General features: G+C 50.6%; 4 protein-coding genes across 6 annotated transcripts in view; 3 read left to right on the plus strand and 1 right to left on the minus strand.

Moving 5' to 3' along the window:
- dlgap1b (discs, large (Drosophila) homolog-associated protein 1b) overlaps nt 1-8073 on the plus strand; it is a 34764-nt gene extending 26691 nt beyond the window's left edge. The window contains exons 7-12 of one of the 2 annotated variants that reach the window (XM_037279300.1): nt 2114-2460; nt 2706-2788; nt 3827-4239; nt 4606-4697; nt 5172-5324; nt 5539-5707. In XM_037279300.1, the coding sequence (XP_037135195.1) occupies nt 2114-2460; nt 2706-2788; nt 3827-4239; nt 4606-4697; nt 5172-5324; nt 5539-5541 (1091 nt within the window). In that variant the 3' untranslated portion in view covers nt 5542-5707. Of the gene's footprint in view, nt 1-2113; nt 2461-2705; nt 2789-3826; nt 4240-4605; nt 4698-5171; nt 5325-5538; nt 5708-5772 lie in introns of those variants that run through there. The other variant, XM_037279299.1, reaches the window with a different exon arrangement.
- tgif1 (TGFB-induced factor homeobox 1) lies at nt 7478-13273 on the minus strand. 2 transcript variants are annotated; one of them, XM_037279302.1, is made up of 3 exons: nt 12979-13273; nt 10268-10497; nt 7478-9737 (listed from the first exon to the last, which is right to left on the minus strand). In XM_037279302.1, exons 1-3 carry the CDS (start codon nt 12992-12994, stop codon nt 9072-9074), a joined length of 912 nt encoding a protein of 303 aa, XP_037135197.1. In that variant the 5' UTR covers nt 12995-13273; the 3' UTR covers nt 7478-9071. The 2 variants fall into 2 exon arrangements, with proteins under 2 accessions (XP_037135197.1, XP_037135198.1); XM_037279303.1 differs by lacking the exon at nt 12979-13273 and adding an exon at nt 11994-12951.
- A 1221-nt stretch (nt 13274-14494) lies between these two features.
- On the plus strand, nt 14495-16596 carry LOC119139000 (OTU domain-containing protein 1). The gene has a single exon (XM_037279301.1). The coding sequence runs from the start codon at nt 15082-15084 to the stop codon at nt 16132-16134; it is 1053 nt and encodes a 350-aa protein (XP_037135196.1). The 5' UTR covers nt 14495-15081; the 3' UTR covers nt 16135-16596.
- A 1268-nt stretch (nt 16597-17864) lies between these two features.
- si:ch211-285f17.1 (sickle tail protein homolog) overlaps nt 17865-25325 on the plus strand; it is a 43107-nt gene continuing 35646 nt past the window's right edge. Inside the window, exon 1 of the mRNA XM_037279707.1 lies at nt 17865-18071. Within this exon, the coding sequence (XP_037135602.1) occupies nt 17978-18071 (94 nt within the window). The 5' untranslated portion in view covers nt 17865-17977. The remainder of the gene's footprint in view (nt 18072-25325) is intronic.

Below are 25325 nucleotides of genomic sequence, written 5' to 3' on the forward strand. Positions count from 1 at the left end.
GCGGGCCGCCTGCCGTTGAGGTGTCGCCGGCTGCAGCTGCGTCAAGGTAAACAAACGGCCAACAGAAGCTCGGCCCCGCCCCTTACCGCCCGCCCGCCCTTCTGCTGTGAGGCCAAGCCCGCTGGCAAAGTTCACGTTGCCGCCCGTCGCCACGGCGACGCTATCACAAAAGCCGTCCAGCTGGCCCGGCCGTGTTTACGTGCGGCAGAAAGGGACGGACAAATGGATGCGTTTGTGTGACACGGGCAAATGGCGGTTCCTCAGCCCAAACATGGTGCAGCTGGGCTCTCAACGCCCCCCCCACACACACACACACTTTGTATTTGGAAGGGCTGGATTTTCCCTCGGTCCCCGCACGAGGGAGCTGCGCCATCTGCTAGCATTTTTTTTCAAGTGGCCCATCACAAAGCCGCACCAGCATGAACACCGACACACTCGGTTGAGCCTCAAAGAAGAGGAAGCGTAAAAAATGCGCCGTCTCATTCTTTGATAGGCCGGCACAAGAGGCCAGGGGGAGTTGACATCGATGCGTGGGCGGGCGTTTGAAGCCAGGAGACTGGTCATTCACTGGTCAAAATGCCTGCAGCCCAAATTGGGAGTCCATAAGTTCCCTTTTGCGGGAGGAGGCCATTTTGATGAAGCTAACATAACACTATCATTTCCGTGGCCTGTGATGAATGAGAGCCGAGTGAAATTCTCTCTCAAATGCCAATCCACGTGCTTTTGCTGATGAACGTAGTATCTGGTTTACCCGTGCAGGTTGGCGAGCGTATCGGCGGCAGAAAGTCTGTGGTCCCCATTGATGTGGGTTAGTGCCTTCATATGGGGCTGGCTGGCTGGCTGGCTGGCTGGCTGGCTGGCTGGCTGCTTGGCTGGCTGGCTGGCTGGCTGGCTGGCTGGCTGGCTGGCTGGCTGGCTGGCTGGCTGCTTGGCTGGCTGGCTGGCTGGCTGGCTGGCTGGCTGGCTGGCTGGCTGGCTGGCTGGCTGGCTGGCTGGCTGGCTGGCTGGCTTGCTGGCTGCTTGGCTGGCTTTTGTGTTGACTTAACCTGTCTGGGCTTTCCAAACAGCTGACTGGCAGCTTCTCCGGCTTTGTTATCTGAGTGACTTTTGGATGACTTGAAGCCCCGAAAGCGTCTGACATTCTATCCGTTGAACCGGCCGGCGAACGGAGGGGGCAGGACCTGGCCCTGCGCCTCTCCCTCGTGGACGTGTACTCGCTGACCTTTTGCCCAGATGGTGTCTGTCTTATTCCCCCTGGACCGTTGGTGGAGGTTGTAGCTGCCTGCGCCTTTGGTGAAATGGAGTAAATGCTTGAAGCCAATGTTATTGGTGAGTCTAAAAAGCAAAAGCAGGCTGACAGGAAAACGCAGGAAGTCAGCTGTCTCTCATCTGCTTTGTGGCTGGCGATGCGCGTGTTATTTTCAGAGCGCTGATGTCAGCCCGCCTGCAGCTGCCGCCGTGCCATTCATCCTCCCGTTTGAAGAGCCGCTGGCGTCTCGAGCTGAGCTGAGCTGGCTTGGATGGGGCGAGGCGGCGGGACGGCGGATGAGGATGATGTCAGCCTCTCGGTTGACCTCTGGAGAGAGCGCGGGCCTCGCTCTACTGTTTTTTTGGGCATGGCTGTGGTTGAACGGCATGCTGGCAGCATCGCATTGCAGGCTTTCTTTTGTTTTGATTGACTCAAAAGTCGGGCTGAACAATTTTCAAAAACGAACACAAGCCGTAAACAAAATAAACGTTATGTCTTTAGTTTTGTCAAGAGCTTTAAATGAAGCGACAACATTGTGCCAAAGCTTTGAAAATACCCCGAGTTTGTTAGCATGTCCTCCCTCGTACAGGTTTGACTCGTGTGAAGGCTCCTTTAAGTGTAACTCCAAGCGCCTCCCTATCACTCCATTGTGACGCGCTGGATTCTACAGTTTTTTGTACAGCCACGTAGATCAAGAAGCTGACGCGCTAATCCCGTTAGCGCACTGCCGCTTGGGTAAAACGGCCCTCGTCTGCCGACTGTCCCTTGGTGTCACTGTGCTGGCAAAAATGACACTACGCTTGGCCATTTGATGGCGTCATTCTTGTACATGCAGTCATCCCCCTGTTTTTGTCGTTGTTCTAGTGTCGTCATGCATCAGCACCTACAAGAAGACCCCCCCGCCGGTGCCCCCGCGGAGCACCCCGTCCAAGCCCTTCATATCCATCACGGCGCAAAGCAGCACCGAGTCGGCCCAGGACGCCTACATGGACGGCGGCGGCGGCTCGGGCCCGCGCAAGGGCATCGGCTCGCAGCCGACCCTGTCCAACTCCACCGAGAGCATCGACAGCATGAAGGCCCTGACGGCGGCCATCGAGGCGGCCAACGCTCAGGTGCACGGCCCGGCCAGCCAGCAAGTCACCGCCGGCGTCTCCACCGACACCAAGGCGCAGAAAGAAGCGCTCCGCAAGAGCCTCTCCATCGGGATCCAGGTGGGCTCAAAAAAGAAGCAGCCCATACGTGCTACGCTGGAATTTCAGATGGGGCTCAAGAACGCAGGCAGCATTGGGAATCCGACTTCTCGCCACGAGAAGTGTCGATAGAACGTGTCGGAACTTGACCTGAGCGAGAAGGCTCCCGTTTAGCGCTTAGCTGACTGCGCGCAAACGCGTCTCCAGATCGCCACCCCGTCTGTCGTGCTCGGCGCGTTGATTGACCGCCGCTCCCTTGCCGACAGGTGGAGCCCGAGGAGGAGGAGGGGCCGGCGGAGGAGCGCTCCAAGTTCCACTCCGTAGGAATTCAGGTGGAAGATGAGCGCTGGTGAGTGAGCGACAATGGAGTGAAAGGCCATTGCGTGGAGCAGATTGGACCGGAAACAAATCTTGCCGCGTTGCCTTTTTTCCGGGAAGAGAAGCTAGCAAAACAGAGAAGGATTTGTTGTGTCCAATGTGCAGCAGCTGTCTCAGCTCACTGATGGTTGGCGTCAAAGAGAAAAGCCCCCCCCTTTTTTTGGTCTTCCTCAAGCAGGGGGCCCCCAAAGTGACAGCTGGGCCCGGAGGATGTGGTGCAGCTAGTGGGAAGGAAGGTGGAGGTACGAGGAGGAGGGTGGGGGCGCCGCTTGACAGCCATCTGTTGCAGCAGTCGGACACTTTTGGGGCTGGGGGACTTCCCTTGTCCCGCATGCAAATTTCCACCTGGGGAATTTGAGGCACGACAAATCCGCTCAGTTAAGAGCCTTTGCGTCACCTTGTTTGAAGCGGAAGGAGCCATTGAGCAAAGAGCACACGCTTCTCTTTCCACGCCGTGGCCTCGGTTAGCCGCCCTTGTTGAATAGGTCCAAAGACAAAATATTGAAGGTTCCAGGGCCTTTTCTATTCGCTTTCAAGTGTTTGGCCTTGCCCGACGTCCACCCACCCCCCGCAGGAAGTTGTTAGCGAGCGGCCGATAGCCTGAGGTCATTATGGTTGAACACCTGCTCGGTCGGAGGAGTTACTCTTTAACGGCGCTGCTGCTGCTGCTGCTGCTGCGTTTGATGTCAGGCAAACTCCACTCCCGTGTGTGCACCTCCTTCCACGCAACAAGAGAGATGAATAAGGAGGAAGTGATGAATGAGAAGCTTTCAGGAGGACGAGACGAGACGAGGCGAGGCGGGCCTCTGCGTGCGTTTATCGGGCAGGTCAAGCTGAGGGTCGTCTGAGATGTTTTTGCCAAGATTACAGCCTCTTTCTTCTTCATGAGTAGTTGTGCAAAACAAACAATTATCCCCCCCATTTTGAGATGTTTTTGCTTTGACTTGTAAGCAAGTACAGAGTTGAGACAAACAAACGATTTTGGTGACATTGCTCTCTATGTCGGCAGTCAGCGCCGCATGACCCGCTCCAACAGCGTCACCGCCGCCGTCCAGGCCGACCTGGACGACCCTTCGGACGGGCCGCCGGCGCCGCCCCGCCACTGCGCCACCATGCCCCGCCAACACTCCCGCGACGCCTCGGCCGCCGCTTCCACGGTCCGCATCCAAGGCTCGGGCAACCACTACCACGCCTGCGACTCGGGCGAGGCGGGATTGGACCCGTCCATCCTGCCCCCTCCGGACCCGTGGATGGACGGCGCGACCGAGCCGGAGCCGGCGGCGCTCCAGGCCGTCAGCCGCTCGGTTTGCCCTCGGGATGGCCGCTGGTTCCTCAAACTGCTGCAAGCGGAAACGGCACGGATGCAGGGATGGTGTCGGCAGATGGAGCGGGACCAGACGGACAACCAACTGCCGGAGGACGGTGAGTCGCGCTTCCTTTTGGAAAGTATCATGAAGAATATATCCATTCGATCTAAATAAATAGGAATAAGAATTCTAGATGATATGACATGTAGATTATGAATCATCATATGAAATGAAAGATATATTTGACCGTAACTTGCCACCCTTGTGTGAAGTAGTTGCACATTGAAAGGTGACCTTGGAAAAGTGCATGACATCACTGCTGCGTTAGGATGTGGATGGAGCAGCATTTCCCGTGATGATGTCATCGTTTTGCCATTGTCATGCTGCTGCTTCACTAATGCATTCTCCCTGCCACTGCTGCAACATGCCTGCAGTGTGCGCTAGGTAGTGTGAGTAATTGTGCGTGCGTGTGCATCTGCAGTCATGGGCAAGATCCGCAGTGCAGTGGGGAGCGCCCAGCTGCTCATGTCCCAGAAGTTCCAGCAGTTTCGGGAGCTGTGTGAGGAGAATCTGGTATGTCACCTCATCCTCTGCACGCCCCCCACCTCCACGATGGCGACACTGACGTCATCCTGCACAATTCACCCCGACTGGGAGGGAGGGAGGGAGGGAGGCTGGCAGGCTGGCAGGCTGGCAGGCTGGCAGGCTGGCAGGCTGGCTGGCTGGCTGGCTGGCTGGCTGGCTGGCTGGCTGGCTGGCTGGCTGGCGCCGATTGACTATGCATGCAGCCAGCCAAGCTGTCTCGGGGAGGCAGTTGCAGATGGAACGTGGCGGTCGGTCAAAGCTATTTTGCTCACAAAGCAAGCAAATGTCAAATAGAAACGGAGCTGATGAAGTCCTGCAATTAGCAGTGCATCATATTCATGACGATACGATTGATATTGATCAGAGATTGGTATAAGTACTAACATCATTTCTTGATCTTCTTCTTGCTGCTGCTGCTGCTGCTGCTGCTAATTGTTTTGTGTCTGCGTTGCCGTCCTTCAGAATCCTGACGCGCACCCGCGGCCCGTCTCCCAGGACCTGGCGGGCTTCTGGGACATGTTGCAGCTGTCCATCGAGAACATCAGCCTCAAGTTTGACGAGCTGCACCAGCTCAAAGCCAACGTCTGGAAGCCTCTGACGCCTCCAGAGATCCAGGTGAGCCCCTTATTTTTAGCTTTGGGAAGGGCTCGTGGCTGCCGCGAGCCCCCTGCTGCCGTTGCGTTTGTGGCGTTTACTGGAGTCACAATATCTATGAGGAAACGTCAAATAAGGATACAAATGTTTGTATGAGAGCGCCATTAGCCGTTTGCATGAATTTCATTTGGATGTTGCTACACTGTTTTTATGTTTTATTTTGCTTTGTTGACAGTGAGCCGCCATTTTGGAGAGCCTGCCTATCTCCACTCGTGCTTTTTGTTTTGTTTTAACCTCACAAATGGCTGCCTACGTCCACCGTAACAGCAGAAACATTCACTGCATGCTCCCCGCCCCCCTCACAAAAAGGTCATTTTCTCAGCTTTTTTTTTTTTCTAACAACCCCAAATGTTGGCTTGGGCTCACGGACGAGGTGGCTGCGCTGAAGTGTGTTTTCCCACCTGTCCAGGTGCGAGGCGTGCCACCTCCCGTGCCAAAGAGGTCCCAGAAGGGCCACGCCCCGCTGGCGAGGGACCGCTCTCTGGAGAGCTCCGAGCGGCAGCGTCTGGAGGCCCGCAGGCGCCTGCTGGCCGCCAAGCGGGCCGCCTCGGTGCGCCAGAGCTCCGCCACGGAGAGCGCCGACAGCATCGAGATTTACATCCCCGAGGCGCAGACGCGATTATGAGACGCTCCGTCGGTCCGGCCGGCCGCTGTAGCGCGAGATGGCAAGGGTGCTAACAAACTTTACCGCATCACTGTCGCCATGGGAAGAAGTGGATGATTTATTTATCCGTTGATTCACCACGGAGCAACCGTTCCCTGGTCTTTCCACCTCAGCTTTTATGTAGCGCCCATGTCCCTCAAATCCAAACGCTCACAATCGCTCTCACTCATGATGTGTCCTTTATACGTAGGTTAGGCAGCAGCAGACATGATAAACTTGTTTATAGAATTGTGGCCAAACTCAAGGCTGCAACACTGTGGTGTTCCTAGCTAGCTAGCTAGCTAGCTAGCTATATTACGGTCCTCGCATAACCAGACCTCCAAGTTGTTCATGGCAATGATATATTTTTTTTAATATCCCATGTCACCTGTCTGTACACGACCTCTTAGGCTATATAATGAGCTTGTAACCGTTGTAGCGTAACGACAGATGGTGAAATCAAAGCGCACGTCTTTGGCTTGGCGGCTCACCCTTGTACATTTGTGCGACGAAATGAGTCTCTTGCAGTGGTCAAGAGGTTACATTTTGTTTGCGCTGGTGTGCAGCTTATCTGGAAAACGAAATTGTGTTTGTTTTTTTTTGTTTGTTTTTTTAAGAGACCCCTCGTGCGGTGCGTGCGTGTGTGTGTTTTGACATCATTCAGTCAAGTTCTTCTTATGTCCTTCCTATGAGAGTCAGCAGCCCCATTCAAAACATTAGGTACACCCGCACAATTTAAAGCGACAAAGACGATCCTGCCTTTGCCTTGTAGTTGAACGGAATATGTCACCTCGAGTCTGAGTTTCGTACAACCGCACTGCTCTAAACTTCTTTCGTGGACGGTCGGCGACAGTTGTTGATCCACGGACAAGTATTTACATAATTGAGCAAACCCCTAAAAGTCAAGTCGTTATGTATAATTCCACTCTGTTCTATTCTTTATTGTATATTATTACAATTATTTGATTGCACCCTAATCTATTGCTTCAAAACACAGGATTATTCTTGTAGTAGCTTTTTTGATGATCCTATTATAACTATGCAAATTTTAGTCCTTGACGGGGAATTCAGTTCAAGTTCACTCAGTTCAATAGTTTGTGTTACTTTAATATAATAACTTAATACCTTTGTCATTGTTTAGGCAGAATATACACTGGATATGATTGTTTGGGTGTACCTAATATTGTGGGTGTAGAAAAGGTCGACACTGAGTCAGGCGCCCTCAGATGAGTTTGATGGGTTATTTTTAATAAACTGCTTGTATCTTTTTTATAATGTCATTTTATAACCTCTTTATTGACAGTATTAAGACAAGACAACTGGACATTTTCCTCCTCACTGTGCTAACTCGCTGAGGTTCAGAGAAAAGCTTTTTTTTTAGTTGATATTTTCAAATATTTTTTCCTCTTCCTTAACTGTGGTCATCATTTTTTTTTCCAATATTTTCTTTATATATACATATATATATATAAATGATTTATTGAGTTAGGGGACTGTTTACCGGCGCACTGACTTCAAGGCCCTTTTACTGTGTTTTCGTCCTTTGGCTTTTCCCTTTGCGCCTTAATTTGGACAGTCGAGCACAAAGGGCGTCTCAGGGGAAGGTGCCTGTGCGTGTGCGCCCGTGTGACTGCATACGTTGTCTCTGCTGTCAATCAAGTGGAATATGCCATCACATAGGAGACGTGACTAGTCGGCTTGTTGCAACTCACCTGCTCATGTTTTGTGCCATTGAACTCGGGGCTTTTGGCTCGCTGACGTTCGGAAAGGGAGTGCGTGTTTTAGATGCCATTGCTCATTTTTATGTTTTTATATTTGTATGGATTGAATTGTGTGTGCGTTCCGTTCCCACGATGACACTCTGTTGATCATCTTGATAAGAACACATCAACTCCTGATGTAGCAGGGAGTGTGTGACGTCCTTCAATTGTACTTAAATGAATGTTGTGCAAATGGAATCCGATAACTTAATGAGGCAGACCTTTTTTGTAATTAACGTTGCTACGTGTTTAACGGATGTGACGGCGGCACGCGTGTGCGAGCATTAAAGTGAACCCTGTGGCCATTTGTCTGCGCTCTCCGCCTATGTTTTTCATGGCGCCGCAGTCCAAAACACGACGAGGGGAAAAGGCCGCTCGCTGCGTGGCTGGACCTGCAATTACGCTTTGACATGATTCGGGTGCAGGATGGTCTCTTTCAATGACTTTCTGACATTCTCAATTGTCATACAAGCATAAATACGAGCTGATGAATGGAAGAGGCAAACAGACGACAAATCCTATTGAGAGGCTTTGCCCGTGCAACAGCTGTCGGGGCCAGACTGGAAGTGGCCTCCCTCGCACGACCGTGCCGGGGCGTGACTTAATACACACGATCGTTGTTAATTGATGCAGGATTATGCTCATTAGCTGACACGCCACAACAAGGCCATGAAATGTAGAAAAAAAACCAAAACTTTATTGAAGTCCCGTGTGACCTCTTGCTCGCCACAAACATTGCACAGAATGGAAAGAAATCACATCAGAGGGGCGTCATGTCGTCACATTAACTATACACGTGGTCCTATTGTACATGATAATGCTTGTTTTTGGCCATCGTAAAAAACAACAACAAAAACACCGTGTAGTGTCGTCGTCCAGTCCACTGGCCTCACCTGCTACATTTTTCATCTGGAATACGTATGTCCCTTGTGCGGGCAATAAGGGAGTAAAACAGCTATAGTGTAACATGAACTACAGTAGTGAATACGTTGATGCCGAGAGCAAAACAAAACCAACCAAAGTGTTAAGACACTGAGATCCGTCAGGACCTGAAATGCGTTTGGATGAAAAGACGTAAGACGGGTAGCATTGGTCCTGTAATTTTGGTCCCCGGGGTGCAAATAAGATACAAGTGGATACAAATATGAAATGGATAAACATCTTTGAGCCAAGGCACCGTGATACTGTGTTGTTGTTGTTTTTGTCATTCAAAACAAAACAATTTTGATTGGTTTAGAAAAGATAGAAACCATGAGCGGGCGGGCGGGCGGATGCTCTCAGTCTGTGAACTTGGGGGTCCCCCTTTTAGGAGACTAACTGTTTGGCCTGCAGCTCCATCTCGGCGGCCCGCTTCAGGGCCACATCCACCAGGAGCTGGAAGCCACTGAAGTCCTGCGTGAGGTCTGGCGGGGTCGGGGGAGGAGTGTTGAAGAGCCCGCTGCGGGGGCTCAGGTTTCCCTCCAGGATGGTGCTGGCGGCGGGGAGGCGGGCGCCCGCCCCTCTATCCAGACACCTGAGGAGCGCCTGGGCCGCCTGCAGCCGCTCGGCCGCCTTGTCAGAGTTCAGCGGCGACGGGTGCGGCCCGCTGGGGCTGGCGACAGTGGTGTGACAGATGACGGACGGACGGGTGGGCGCGGCGCCCGTCGAGGGCGACCAACAGGTGGGCGAGGGCGCCGAGGGCGACACCACCTTCCTCAGGATGCCGGGCTCGAAGCAGGAAGGGTGCAGAACCCGTTTGTCGTAGCCGCCGTCATCGTGGGGTCCTCCGGCCGGGCTGCAGCTGCCGCTGCTGACGCTGCCGCCGCCGCCGCCGCCACCACCACTGTGTTTGGGCGACTGGGAGCTGTCAGAGAAACTGTCGCCCGCCTTGCCGCACTTCCTGGAGATGGTGAACTGGTTGGGGTCCTTGCCGTCTTTCCGCAACATCTCGGGGAGGAGGCGCCGGCGTGCGTTGATGAACCAGTTGCATACCTAGAAAACGGAACAAGCAACTAGTTGAATTGGACGCACACCCATTTCAAAGCGATTCGACAGCCGTGCTACCGATTATGAAAGGTTATTTTGCTGACGAGTGCACTTTTACCGCCGCTCTCCCTCTATGTTGTGATTCTGGTTCGATTTTGACTCGGGTGCGGCAAAAAAAGCGCGGCAATAAAAGGCTGGTTGTCATAGCAACAATCGGGGGGGTCAACCGCCTTGTTTTCTTTGCTTCCGCGGGCAGGCAGGCCAGTCGTAACTGGCTGCAGCTATGTAAATGACTCCGCATTGTTCCCAGACAGCTGGGCTGGGAACGGCTGCGGGGAGGGAAATTCCTCAGCGTTCACTTACTCCCTCCTCCTCCTCCTCCTCCTCCTCACCACTCACTGCAGTTGCTCCACAAAAGCAGACGACCTCCAATGCAGTAAAGTGTCATGTTTTGACAGGAAATGATTCAGCCCTTACCCCCCCCTCCCACCTCCCTGCTTGGAGTGTAGCCTTTGTCTGTGTGTGCGTTGAAGTACCTGCAGTGTGGAAAGCTGCGTCTGCTTGGAGAGAAGAGCCTTCTCCTGCTCCGAGGGGTACGCGTTGTAGCGGTGCTCGTACAACCAGTCCCGGAGGATCTGCACCGACTCCTTGGGCAGGTTGCCGCGGCGCTTCCTTTTCCCGCCGCCGCCGCCGCTGGATGACAAGTCCAGCGGCGCATCCACGCCGTCGTCGTCATCCGTTTCGCTTCCGGACAGCATCGACAAACCTTAGAGAGGAAAGGAATGAGAGAGCTAGGTTTTCCCAGCTGCCACGTGATTCATCTGCGGAGCCGGGAAATGTGTGAGCGGGCGCCAGGACATCACAAAGGCGCTGCTGGCTCGGCGGCCGTCAAAGCAGCTCGCGCACATCGCACCTGGCTCGCACGCTTGGCTTGTGTGACTCAGGATGACCGCGCCAGGCCCCGTCGTTTGACGGAACGTGTGCAAACGGAGTCGCAAAGGCTCAAAAGTCTCACCAAACACCATCAGATGGCAGAATATGCGGCAACGCAAATGGAGAGAGGGAGGGAGCATCCCGACCGAGGCTTCAAAGTAGGCCACGCTAGACAAGGAGTCGGACGTCGCTTCAGCTCAGCGAGCATGTCAGGGGTGCAGACTGCGCCCAAGAAGCCAAACAACTTGTCAACAAACAAATGTGATGACGTTTCAGCGTCTCAATAGTTCAAACTAGTCAACAGATTAGGTGAGAGGTCAACACTTCCAAATACGTACATGAGCCCTCCCTCAGATTCAAGAGTTGTTGTTTTTTCCACCTAAATGTTGAACAGAGGCTGTGATTTACCGAAGTCAAATTCCTTGTTTGGCACGCTCAAACAAGGCGAATAAAAAACTCTTGAATCTTGAATCTCAGAAGACAACAAACGAAGCTGGCAAGATTTCAGCTCAGCAAACATCTCAAGAATCAGCCACTACAAGAGGCTTTCTCTCTGTGATGGAAAACAGGGACGATACTAATGACATTTTCTTACACCAATCGTTCAGTACACAGTTTCATATTTATAGTGACTCAACGACAAGCCATGTGTAGCCTCGAAACGCCACATTGGCAGTAAATACTTTTATGAAAAACACTTGTAGGCCATAAATACAAAACAAACGAAAGACTAAGTTGTGTGGTAACTCAGCGTGCCGTGTTGTGCCGCAGGTTTACGTATTCTTATACCGCCATACAAACTAGTTGATAGTGTTGGTCATGACCCTGAAACGTCACTTGTATGAAACTTGTATGAAAAGCACGTTGTCAGTGCAAGATGGACAAATATATTGCTCCTTGAGATTCCTGAACTCTTCTCAGCTTATTGTATGAAAGGTTTGCGGCGCAAGTAAACGCTACCTGGGCTAAAAAACAAAAGCATCGCTGATCCACTTTATACAGACCACAACTGAATGAGTAAAACCTGAAACAGAAGAATTTATTAACGTGATACATAAGCTTTAAATCACAACATAAATGGCTTAATAGCATTTATGTTGCGTCAAGCAAGCAGGTGCTTTTCTTTTTATCTTTAAAAACAAAAAGTATAATTCTCTGTACTTTACTTTTGACCCCAAAAAATAACTACAATCCATGAGCGTCAATAGGACACTGGGGATTGATACGTTGTTTGACAGATGTGGGTCAAACGTCCGCCATCTTGGGAGGCCTTAAAAAAGGCATTTCCGGGTTTCTTCTTTTAAATGGCCCCTGGTCACGTGAGCTCACCTTAATGCGGAAGTCAACGTTTTACGGGAACGAGAGCGAGGTGAAGGGGTCCACCCGACACACAGCTAACCTCCATAAAGCTTCACCACGCAGACCGCCGTGGGGCCCGAACTCGAGTGGGAAAAGTGTGGAGCAGCCAACAGGATGAGGTAATTACGTGGGCCGGGGAGATGTTGGTGGTGCGCGTGGTGGAGGAGGAGGAGGAGGAAGAGAGAGAGAGAGAGAGGGAGAGAGAGAGAGGGAGGGGGGAAGACCTGTTGCAAATCAGCGTCTCCAGACTAAACAAAAGAATCTGGGGCTGCTCGCCTTTCTTTGTACGCTTTGCAGCAAAACTAACAAACCCCTTTCTCCCGCGCTTCTCCAAGGCAAAAGCCTAATCCCATAGTAGCCAGAAAACACGTTCAAACACAATTTGACACTTGGCCCGTGTACGTTAGGCAACTTAAAACTTGTGTTCTTTTGTGTGTGCGTGGAGAACACGCGGTGAACAAACTTCAACAATGAGGTCAGACCCCCCCCCCCCCCCCCAACACGACTTCCAGTGGCTCCGTGACACTTCTTAACAAAGAAAAGCCGCAAGCGCTGAGTGTTTTACATCTATTCAAGCGATTTTTCGAACTCATTGTTAACGGAGAAAAATTGGAACAACTTTTCGACCAAACTTCAACGGAAAAGTGGCCCACTCCCGCACCGCTTCCAAACTTCCCAACAAAGAGTGGCTAAACCCGCGCGTGGACGACGAGTTCAAGTCGAAGGTGGACGGGTGGAACATTCGGCGTTATTCTCGCCTCGCTCCGCTGATCAGTTCGGCTGTAAATAAGCGCAGAACAAACGAGTGCAATTCGGCTGTCACGTCTCGCCAGCACATGGCACTCGCTCGCAGCCTGTCACGTCTGCACCGCAGACAATAGACTCCGAGGAGGGAAAAGGCAACAAAATGATCGCAGTTATGGGCAGTAGGCTGTATTTCGTCACCACGTCTTACCTTTTTTCGTCTTCATCGCGACCCTTAAAAACCTGCTTTTAATCCTCGCGTGGAAGAAAAGAAGCAAACGTCCGCGCGCTGGTAATCTGCAGCCTCGCAGCGTGTATCCAAATTTTAGGAAGAAAACTTACGCATCAAACAGGGGGGGAAAACGAGAGAAAATGTATCCCGTTTTTTGGGGGGGGGGGGGAATGGGGGGTCGTTTGCTGGTCCGTAGCGAAGGTAAGTAAGCAGGCTGTGTGAAGGAGGAGGAGGTGGTGGTGGTGTTGGTAGGGGGGGGGGGGGGCGAAGGGAGGGGGGTCACCTGAGATGTCTCTCTCTCTTTCTCAGCAAGGCTTTTTGCTCATTGACTGCGTTGCGTGTGTTTGATGGGGGGAACTGGGTGACAGCTATCTTTGACAGCTGCGTGACTCAACCCACGGAGGATGCGCCCTCCCCTTTCCCCACCGCCCGCTGACATCAGTTCAGCGCGCTCCACTGACACACAAAAACAAAAGCAAGAAGGGGAAAAAAAAGCATTAGGGATATTTTGTTTACGCTCTCGCGCTCTCGCGCTCTCGCTTTCACCCCCCCCCCCCCCCCCCCCCCCCCCCCCATGTCATTGAGGGTTTGGTTTGTACTCGAATCCTATTGGCAAGTATGCGTTTATGTGTGCAGTCGAGGTTGGTGCAATCGTCAACACGTAAAAAAGCCCGTGAAAGATCAATGCCTGTATTTTTATGCGCCGCAGAGCCAGCCATGCGACAGCTGCTCCAAAAAGCTGGCGGCGAGCTCTTTTGCAGCAAAACGTCCCCCTCTAGTGCATAATTGTGGAGGTGCAAGGGAAGCAAGTACAACGTATTTACAAATGACCAATCCGTAACTAAGGTACAATTGGGGTATCCGTATTGTACTTGATTGTTTGTTTCTGATGATGTTTTACTTGCATCTGTTGTAGTCAGTCAGCGATGTATTATTTGATCAATATGCCTGGCCTTATTCTTTTGTGAACAACTATTCACTATAATTAAGACTCGGTGAAACTACGGTGTTACTGGAACACCCAGATACACCCCGATGAAATGCTAACAAATATGCATATGATGCGGTCAGTGCAACATGTAAAGATGTAATAGTTATTCTGGAGTCCAACTTTTGCCTTACCTTTGAACCGTAGTACGTATTACATTTCTCTTACGAAAAGGGAATGAGCTCATCCATGTGTTATGAAGAGAATGTGGTGATTTCTATATTTAGAAGACGTGTCTGTACAACACGAGCTGTCATTCAATCTCGGACTGTGCGGTTAAAGCTGTTACGCGTGTCATGAAACCAGTTAATGTCCTGGAAAATCGTCTCTAACTATAGAGATAGAAACACAAAAAACGGTTTCCTTTCAAATGAGGACACGGAAAGAAGGTGCCCAACTACTAGTTCCACTTTCAATGACTCAATCGCTGAAGTAATCGATAACTAAGAGCTTAAGTTTGTAATAACAAGCGGTTTTTATTTGAAGCGTTATTCCACGCCCAGAGTGCCGTAACGTATCACATATTTCACATTGGCCCCATACTTTGGCATTCCTTCACGCTGGAGCGGAAGTCAAGTGCCTGAGGCTTTGTGCAGTCCTGCGTTCAAAACAAATAACTCGCCAGAATCAGGTGTCATTTGGATAAGTGTTGCTTCGATGACAAGGCAAGTCTGGGGTCTGCCAGCTCTATCTTTGGAAATACGCAGAATAATCTGCCAAACCTTTCGCTAAGAAAAAGTTCACTCCATTCAGCCGTGGATCTTTTATTTTGAAGGCTCTCCAAAGAGAAACTCCCGGCCGTCACCCGGTCCTACTTGACGGTGTCGTACAAGAGCCAAACTTCCGTGTCAGCTTGTCGGGAGGCACCCCGTGTCGGAGCGACGTATATAGTGTCCCGTCCCGCTCCCTCCCCTTCTGCTATCGGGAACAGTTGGGCACCGGCGGCGGAAGAAACCCCCCCCCCCAAAACTTCCTCGGCAACTCGGCCGCGTCGATGTCTGTGACAAGCGGCGGTATTTTTAGCTGTGGCCGTCATCGCGCTGTGACTGGCTGGCTGCGGGCGGGCTCGCTATAAAGCGCGCGCGCCCTTCGACATGCAGCTTTACAACAGCGCCTTGACGCACTACCCGAGATCATCCAGCAGACTAACCGTCACTTTATCCCGCCGAAGCGCCAGCGCATCTGACGAAGACGCCCCGGATCCGAGCCAGCCAGAGGCGAGCGCAACTTCCGCAAACATGCCTGCCTTTTCTTGCTACGAAGCCTCGTCCCCGAGGCCCAGGCCCGTCTACTTTTCATCTACTGCCGAGTTGCTCGTACGCAGAGCGGACGGGGTGGGGAGGACGGTGCCGGTCCAAATCACCAGGGTGCTCAAGCCTCCGTCCCCTGACGACTTTAGCGAGGATCTCAGGAACCGGGCGGAAGGTCTCTACCCGGAAGAGAGTCTTCTGTGTGAGGAGGATGGGGCAAGGGGTAACATCTTGGTACCTGAAGAGGAGCCTCCGTCAGATGCGACCTTTGAGCTGAGCGTCCTACAGGAGCACAACCAGGTGGCAAAGGATGACAAGGTGGCCCGCTACCTGGCCGAGGTGGAAACTCAGAATAAGTATCTCCGGGAGAGACGCAAGTTCCGCTACCACATCATCCCGGACGGGAACTGTCTGTACCGGGCCGTGTGCAAAGCCACCTACGGCGAGCAGGCTGGGCACGGCGAGCTGCGGGAGCGCACGGTGCACCACATCGCCGACCGCCTGGACCAGTTCAACCCCGTCATCGAGGGCGACGCCGGCGAGTTCCTCATCAACGCGGCTCAGGACGGCGCCTGGGCCGGCTACCCCGAGCTTCTGGCCATGAGCCAAATGCTCAACGTCAACATCCACCTGACCACGGGGGGCAGCGCCGAAAGCCCCACCGTGTCCACCATGGTGCACTTCCTAGGCGAGGAGGACCCGTCCAAGCCGGCCGTCTGGCTGAGCTGGTTGAGCAACGGACACTACGACGTGCTCGTGGACGCCCGCGTGGAGAACCCCGAGTACGAGGACTGGTGTCGACGGTCCCGGATGCAGAGGAGGCGGGACGAGGAGCTGGCCAAGTCCATGGCGGCGTCCTTGTCAAAAATGTACATTGAGAAAAAAGGAGCGGTGTAAACACAAGGACTTTTTTGCTTTGTGCCTTAAGTGATGGATGGATGGATGGATGGATGGATGGATGGATGGATGGATGGATGGATGGATAGGGTTAGGTGGATAGTTTTTATAAAATGTTTAACCAAGTGCTGTGCACATACTTGACTCTTTCTAGTGGTTGCTAGTGTGGCTGTGTTCTCAATCACTCCTTCGCTGCTGCAACTAGCACTAAAAATGCTCATTGTTGTTTTTCAAAGTAGAAGCAAATGTCTTATTTTGGAGAGGAGAAAAAAAAAGTCTGCTTTTCGATAGAAAGTTGAGAATGGAAGAAAAAAAATCTTTTCACTGTGGCCTTATTGCTGCACTTTTCCATGTAATGCTTGGGACCTAAAACGCAGATGACAACCAAGCAAGTGCGCCTTTTTGTGGCAAAGTGCTTTTTTGTATTCAGGTTTGTTGCAATACATTCAATGTGTATATATATATATATATATATATATATATATATATATATATATATATATATATATATATATATATATTTGTTGTATTTTGCAAAGATTCACTTCCAATGGGGGTCTTGAGCTGCAGAAGTTCAAGAAAGCCTTTTTCTAATGCACGAGTGACTTTCCTCACCGTTCCTCTCTGCAATTGTTGCACAAAAAATAAAAGTGTCCTTCCACGTGATGTGACTCACTGCGTGTCTCCGTGGAATCTTCGCAGGCGGTTTTTGGGTCAGACTGCTTGTCAAGTTTGAGGCTTTTGTTCGTGTGTGTATTTTTAACCTCAATGAATAAACACTGCCAACCTGGGGGACTCTGCTAAGACGCCACTGAAAAGCTTTTGGATAATGCCACAATTCTGCAATTGGCCTCTTTGGTGCAAGTTTAGCACTTGGCCACTTTTCCCAAAACGCTCAAGATTCAAGAGTTTTTATTCGCCATGTTTGAGCGTGCCAAACAAGGAATTTGACTTTGGTAAATCACAGCCTCCCCTGATCTTGAACTCCCAAGAGGGCAAGGAAAAACTCAAGCGACTGTATTTAAACAAAAGAAAAGAGAAAAAAAAAGCAACTTGTGACGAAGCGAGAAAACGTTTGGCGACCCTCACTCATTTATTTATTTACAAATTCCTGTTCACTTGGAGTGCTCTTTGTCTGTGACTGTGCAATGTGAAAGGATCAACAAATCCATTTTTTTTTTCCAACCGATGACTCCATCAGGTCACTCTACTGTCCTTCCACTAGATGGTGCTGTTGACCCCAGATAATGGATGCGCAGAGCAGCCGTTCAAAGAAAGTGTAAATCAAATTGTTCCCCAATCAAATGTTTAAACGAACACGTTCGAATGATTACATTTAAATATATTGTACCTTAAATTTAAAGGCAACGGAACTGTTCTGAAAGTAATGTACTGAATTAAAAAGAATCATTTCACAATTAAAGTGGGCCGCGTAGACTTTTTCAAACTTTTGCGTCAATTGGGAAGTTTTAGTCATTAGATAAGTGAAATATTTGGTTGCGTGAACGTTACACATATTTAAAAAAAAAAAAAAAAAAAAAAAAAAAAAAAAGTCTGACGTGCAATTTGTATTTGCAGGACGAACGACATCCCCCCCTTGGAGCGGCGAGGCACTAGTGGCGGCGATCGAGCTAATTGGAACGCAGCCAAGACCGCCCCCGCGACGCAGTTGCGCTGGGCTGCTGAACTTCACTTGTCTCCAAAAAAGAGAGAGGGACACCAAGAGCAGCAAGCAAGCAAGCAGCCGGCGATGAAAGACCTTGGAGATGTAAAAAAGAGAGAGTGAAACCAAGAGCAGCAAGCAAGCAAGCAAGCAAGCAGCCGGCGGTAGAAGACAGTGGACATGTCGCGGCACCGCGTGCAGTTCGCGGACCTCCCCGCCACGAACGAGCACCGAGGAAGCGGTGGCGGCGGCGACGACGACGGCAAATGTTACAGTAAGCCACTGATTTTCTTGTTATCCGCTAATACTTTGTGGATTGTTCGAGATGCACCAATCAAATCAACCCTGTGAAAAAAAATCTCTTCTGCGCTTTAGACTCCTAATGGCAATCATGTGAAATCATATTCATTTGGTTGAAGCGCACTCAACTAGTTGAAGATGCAGCTGTTGGCAGACCAGAGGAAACGTATGTTTGGGATGATATATTTAGTAGATATAATTATGCAGCGAGTCACAGGGCGCTGCTTGACTTTGAACTTGTTCTGATGTTTCCCATGAGAAATTAGTATGTCAATTAATGTTCACCGGGCACACCTTTTATTAACTAAACGGGCAGTGTTTTAATGATGCTTGTATTCTCCTTGGCCTCGGGGTGCTTCAGTGGTTAGTTGGCATATGTTCCTCACAGTTGCGGGGTTCAAATCTCAATTCTGGCCTTTTTTTTTTTTCTCCCCCTGTGTGGTGTTGACAAATATGAAGTGAAACATCTTTGATTGCTGGTTTGTCCATTGAGGTGAAATAGTCATGATGTTGCGTTTGATACTAGCGACGTTTTGATTTAAATTGCACTTGCATCTTTCAGTTGATCTGAGTGCAATCCTCTCAGCATAATTAAGTCATTCAAGTTTGGAGGCCACCGAACGGAGAATCTTCCTTGCTCGCCATCCTTTTAAAAGTGAGCACTGGCTGGCGCAAGCATCCCGGATGCACGGTGCACATGCACGCTCATCGGAAGTGGCAGCTGGCCTTTACGTGCTCCTCCCTCCCATCCTTCGTCCCTCCCTCAGGTGTCCTCTCACGTTGACGTTCCTCTCAAGACCGCCGCCTCCGTGCTGTACAGCCATCAAAATGTCTTTAGTGTTTTGGACGAGGCGCACGTGATCTTTGCCCCCGTGCTGCAGCATAGCGGCAACGGGTGAACTGGGCCCAGCCCGTCCGTCTCCACGGTGACGGGTTGAGCCGCGACGCAATGGAAAATTGCGGAGCGCGATGTCCTCTCCGGCCGGCGGCAGGGATGTGTTTTTGTGTCATGCAGCGCTTGGCTTCATGGCTGAGGTGAGGTGACATCATACTGCAATCTCACTTCCAGCCTTTAAAGTAGACATTTGATGTCTAATGGACTTTTGAAATGAGACACAGCGGCTGGTCTTGGTATAGAAAATGGAGGTGCGGACTTTTTGGATTGCTCCTTTCCGACTTCTCGGCTCCCCGGAGTGCCCGCTTAGCCGTCGCGTGGGAAATGAAAGAAGCGAGTCAATATTTATGTATTATTTATAATATTTCGTTGATATCTCAATGCGTTTGTGAGCAAGGCGCCAGAGTGGACCTTTTTTCTGACTTGTCTGGTAAAGGTGGACGATTGGCTTGGAGCGGAAGCGCCGCTTGGGCCGGAGATTGACGGGCTTTAGATCTGCGCGTGTGTTGAGCAAAGCGGCTATGATGTCTTTTCCCGCTTAAGCCCGCTTCAAGCCCCAGACACTCGCCCAGCGATTGGAGGACGGGCGGCGTCAACAGCTAGCTTGTCGTCCATGATCAAGTGGAATCGACGCCATCAATGGTTTGTCTGATCTTCACAGGAAGCAGCCCTCCCTGTGCCGAGCCAAATGAAAAGACGGGAGAGCAAATGAGTATTTTGGTCTTTGAGCGCAACCACCTGCTTGTCATTTTAGCCCTCATCCTAAAGGGAAATGTACTTTCGGCAGTTTGCAAACATATTTGATTAAGGCTGCATTAGACATATATAATCATATCAATATAATTTCTAGTGTGCTCGTGTGGTGATTAATAAGTGGAAATGTGCAGGCTACAATGAATTTGTTCTCTACAAAGTATTGTGGAACAGGATGTCCAGACAGGGAGGATATCTCAAGGCCGGTGAGGAACAACTCGTCTTTGTGGTCCAGACACCTGTGCTGAGCAGGGGAAAAACCCAAACGAGGAGGAGACGACCATCGACCAATCACCACACAATATTTTGCATGCTTGAATATTCATATTGTGTTTCTTTAAAACTGGGCAACCCGGAAGAATGTGTTGTCTCTTGATGGTCACAAGAACACACGAATCTTAGTGTGAGGGACCCGGGGGACCCAGGCGCCTGTATTAGTTTGCTTTGTCAGGATTAAACAATTGGTAAATTCGGCCTAATTGATTTATTGGTCTTCTCTTTGACAGAACGAACTCGCAAAATTGTTAGGTGTACCAGTGTGTGGATTAGGACGTAACGATTCATGTGTTAAGTGTTGATCATAATTTGGAGTCAGATCAATAACTAAAATCCGTAGCCTAACAATTTCTTGGCGACCCCGACGTGATGTCAAGAGAAGGGTTATTGACAACTTGTGGTCAAAATTGTTAGGTGTACCAGTGTGTGGATTAGGACATAACGATTCATGTGTTAAGTGTTGATCATAATTTGGAGTCAGATCAATAACTAAAATCCGTAGCCTAACAATCCGTAGATCATGGCTCCCATTGGCTACTCTGGATGGATCATTCCTGGGGGAAACTAAACATTCTCCACCGTATTTATTGCTCCCACTTTTTTCGTCTTCTTCTCCCCTTCTCACATGTCTGCCATCTTCTGGGAAAGTTGTTCTTCTCTAGCAATAATAAAAGTGTCCCTCCGTTGTAGACGTCAAGAAGCTTGGCAGCAGCGGCCGGATTAAGGGACTCTCTCTTAAGGGCTCTAAAGTGCGACGTTTCAACACGACGCCGTGGCGTGGCGTGGCATTTTCCTGCTTGAGAGCAGACTGATGTTCTTGTTTGACGTGTTTTTTTTTCTTTTCTGTCTCCCTGCAATGACCTTGACTTTACCAGTTGCTCCAACAGCGATCCCAAAGGACCTCTTGAAATCTCCCCACCCCACTCTCTCATCATGCTCCCATTTTGTGCTTCAATCAGCATAATGTACTACACAATACTTGGAATGTGGTTGGCTGGCTGGCTTTACGTTGCACTTTTTCCCCATAGCAACGATGCTTAATGGCATCGTGGGCGGGCGGGCGGACGGGGAAGAGTTGCAGACTGTCATTTATTTGTGATGGTCCACTTGAGTCGCTTTGGGCTGACTGGCGTTTAGCCTCGGACGCTCGGCATTGCCATTGCGCTCCGACCTAAAAGGCTCTCCGTTCTTCAAGTGTGTGTGTGTCTGTGTGTGTCTGTCTGTCTGTCTGTCTGTCTGTCCCCGGCCGGCCGCGGGCATTGCGATGATATGGAGAGGACCCAGATGCTTTAGTCCCCCTCCATCCAAGCCATGTCAGGGGAAGAATGAAGCTCACCTGTTCAGCCAGCAACAAGTGACTTCTCAGCGGCGGCCTATTCAATTTTCTTCTGGCTCCGGGCCGCCGCAGTCCGGCTGCCGGCGGGATTTGCAGAGGAGTAAACAAACTCTTCTATCACGTTTACGGTCGCCTCAAGAGCGAGAGAATCCGAAGCCTGTTAACGCGCGAGTGATGGATGCCGTCTGGCCTCCGAGCCGTAGCCCTGAAATACCTGGGCCGCTTTATAGGCAATTAGAGACGAGCAGGTTGTGTTTGCGTCTGGATAGGGAGGGAACTCCGCCGCCTGCGCAACAACTGCGTTGTCGTGCGAAACCGTCGATGACTTGACGCCGCCCCAGATGATAGCTGAGAACGAGGCCTACCGTCGGCATGTCCTCAAATGCCACATTGGCCAGCGTGGTGCCCACCATGATTTTTAATGACTTTCCAAATCAATCAAAAGATCTGGGTCGCCGCCACAGAGGTCAGACCCAAAAGAATTCCCTCCCTCTCTCCCGCATCTGCAGTCCTGGCTTGCTCTCTGTTTTGCTCTCTACTGAGAGCGTGACGGATGTGCTATGCGTTTGACATGACATACAGAATACAGACATTTGCTGAGTCAGCAAACATGCGGGTTAGTGAAAGTAAGTACAAATGAGGTTCATTTACCATGAGGAAGCAGGCGCACGTGCGTGGGAAGACGTGTGCTGCTGAGAAAAGGCCCACTTTCTCTTCCGCCCTGAGAGAAACCCCTTCAACCCCAGCAGTGCAGTGGCACAGTCATTCGTAGCACTTTTTTTATTTTCTGCTGATAGCCAGCCGTGTGCGTGCACCGGCGGCTGGCTCGTCAGCAGCAGTGTGTAAAAATGGGCAAACAAAATCACTTTTTTTTTGTACAGCAGCTCCTGGCAAAGTTTGTAGGGGCGATCCACTTTGGAAAGTCTGCTAATGAGCAGCATGCTATGGGCTGGCTGATCCATCACTCCTGACTCTAATCTGAAGACAACGAGGCTTTTCTAACCCCATTAGAACCGTATCACATTTAATTCAACTCGATGCATATTTGGAGCAGGGAAATGTGTACGCTAAATACACTTTGTTGTAGTAGAACCTGATAAGAGATAAGTTTCAGTTAGTTAGCTAGCTAGCTAGCTAGCTAGCTAACGGCTTGGTTGGTTGAGTATGACGCGGTTTTTATGAAATAAAAGGCTGTAGTTTATTTGCATGACTAAAATGTTGTACCTGCAATCCCCCACTTTGTCGATTGCGCCTCGGAGGCAAGCGGCGGTCATGACTTAAGCTCGGCTCTCAAAGTTGAAATGTGGCAAGGAAAGTGGCTTGCTCCTGACTGATGGAGCTCTGCGCTTGGTCTTTGATGTTCCAAATGAGGCTCAGGTTGGGGCCAAAGCGGCCGGCGGCGGTTGAAGGACCTCAGCGGGCAAAAGGTTCGCCTCCCTCGCTTTAAAGCTTTATCATCTCCTCGCTTGTCTTCAATCGGCCTTCTCACCGCCTTCCGCGTCATCCGGCCACTTCATCAGTGGCTTTGAGTCGGTCGGGCTTTGTAGACTTTTTGGAGGGACCTCCTCCGGCCCTCAGCACATAGATAAGGTTCGGCCTTGAAAACTCACCCGGGGGAGGGGTCTCGTATGGCTCCGGACGCAAGGGCCAGCCGGAGAAACGTGTGTACACAAATCTGTGATGAGGTCAAAGGTCAGAGCAGATGTCAGGCAAGGGGCGGGCCAGACTAACCCTTGACCCAGGTTTAGAAATTGAAGGTGAATAAGTAACATGTGTGTTTGACTTTTCCCGAGACACATTTGATGTATTCACGGAATGGAACAAAGCGCCACTGTGGTGGAAAATAGCATAGATGAAAAAAAACATTCATAGGTCAGCAATGGGGGGAAATTCGGCTTTTATCTCATTTTGGATTTGTCTTAGGATGTTACGACTCGCTGAGGGCAGAAATGAAGTCTTTTGGGTTTCCCCTGAGCAAGCAGGCGGGCGGCAAAAGCAGAGCCCGCTGCAGCTGTTCCCCACACTCATTCGTCGCCATCCACCTCAAGTCGAGCGCTCTCCATTCCTTTCTTTGCCTTAAACCACCGGAGACCATAATGGAGGCAAGTGGAAAAAGGGGTCTTTGGAGCGCGCGCGTGTCAATCTATCCGAGAAGCGCTTTTAAATCTTGTCCCCCGTCAGATGATTATCTGCCCTGTCCTGCGTCGGCCCCGACCGAACCCAATCGCTGTTGGCTCAGCACATTTCGGCTGCTGACTGCCGTGCGTGCGTGCGTGCGTGCGTGCGTGTGTGTGTGTGTGTTTTGCTGGACTTCCTGTCCTTCCCTGTGACACCGATGCCCCGCGTTTGCTGTCGGCGCACTTGACACGTGATCGGATCCGCGGGGTCGCCAATCAGCCCCTGCTTGTTCTTTGCTTCCCAGCATCCAAGTGTTCCTCTTTCGTTCTCGTGTGGTAATGTGTCTTTTTTTCACTCGCGTTGTCATTTGCATGTCAAATGGAGGCAGTGCAGGCAGGAGTGACTAATTAGGCCACACGGGGGCCCCAGAGAGAGAAGCCAGCGACAGCGACACACAACTATGGATTGAAAGGACAATGCCATCCAAACCTCAATGTTTTTCTTTTCCACATGCTCTTGTTTATCCTCTACTACAATGGTCTTACTTCCTGCTCTGCTTCTGGCTATCAGCTGACTGTTCATTGACAAGACTGGGAGAGCGCCCCCAGCAACTTTATTTTGTTCCAGTTTCTGTTCAGTCAGCAGGAAATGGCCCTCACGTGCCCGTTTCACTTTGGATTCAAACCGCGATACGACCAATAGTTGCGACCCTAACCCTCAACTTGGGTGAGACTGTCTTGTCCCTGTGACTGAGCGAACGTTCCAATTGGTATTTAAAAAAAAAAAGAGAGTTACTGTACACTGAAAAGTCGCTGATAGAATATTGATTGCTTGTTCTGCTGAGAAACTGTTGGTGCTCTGAAGAGTTGTTTTACCTCTGTTGGCGCATCAAATCAAATGACCTCGTGAGCCTGCAATTTCCCATAACGTCTTTAGAGTATAGATTTTTTTTTTTTTTTTTTTTTTCTTCCTCCTGCCGTAGCGCATCGCAGGGAACGATCGCGATTGAAACTTTTGTCGTCTCAGCCGCAGCACTGTTGTTGGGCATCTTTAACTGTTTGAGTGGCTGCTGGTGAGTAATGACTCATGATATGGCTGAGGGATGGAATGTCTGCTCCGGCCGGGGGCAGGCAAAACATCTACTTGAATCCTCAGCCTCCAGACGAGCACCCCCACCCACGCATCCAGATGCTTCCTTGACATTCTCACAAAGTAAGCTACCTTTTTTACCAGCTACAATGTGGCTTGTCACTGGAGTAGGACACCAAAGATGTGCATAGCGCTTTTGCTGCGTTGGCTCTGGAAAAGCCACAGACTCTTTCCTCGAGCCATGTCCTACCATCCAACACTTCCACTAACAACCGAGGCACAATTCCTTGACCCTTGTTACTACTTTCCTGTTAGCTTGGGCTTTGCTATCGCATCATCAAAATATTTTCATGACAAAAATTGTTGAGGACTCGAGTGAACTCGAGTTGACACGAGTCAGCCATCTTGTTCCCAATCTTGAAGAACGTCTAGCTCAGCTTCTTTGATCACATGATGTTTCTGTTTGCCCTCCTCTCCTTTGTCTGTAAGGGGCGAGTCACTTAGAACCTAATAACTCACCGACTGAAAGGTCAGTTACAGGAATGCCGCGCTGGCACCCTTGACAACACACAAGCCCATCACGCTAATTACATATCGCGCTCGCAGTTATTTTGTGATACTCTGGTTGTGGTTTCCAAAGTTTCCCATGTCCGTATACCAAAACATCAACCCTAACTTATTTTGATCAACATCGCAGCGGTATTTACGGTTGTCCCAAGCGGACGCCGTTAGCCATTGCTAATCAAAGCCAATGCTGCAGC

This window comes from Syngnathus acus, chromosome 20 (genome assembly GCF_901709675.1).
Source record: "Syngnathus acus chromosome 20, fSynAcu1.2, whole genome shotgun sequence".
NCBI lineage: Eukaryota > Metazoa > Chordata > Actinopteri > Syngnathiformes > Syngnathidae > Syngnathus > Syngnathus acus.

What these genes read in the sequence shown, in the direction of transcription:
- tgif1 (XM_037279302.1), bottom strand. An exon ending in CGCAGCTTTCCACACTGCAG is followed by an intron (nt 9,738 to 10,267) that starts GTACTTCAACGC and finishes TCCGTTTTCTAG; the next exon opens with GTATGCAACTGGTTCATCAA.
- LOC119139000 (XM_037279301.1), top strand. Translation starts at nt 15,082, where the DNA reads ATGCAGCTTTACAACAGCGCCTTGACGCACTACCCGAGATCATCCAGC.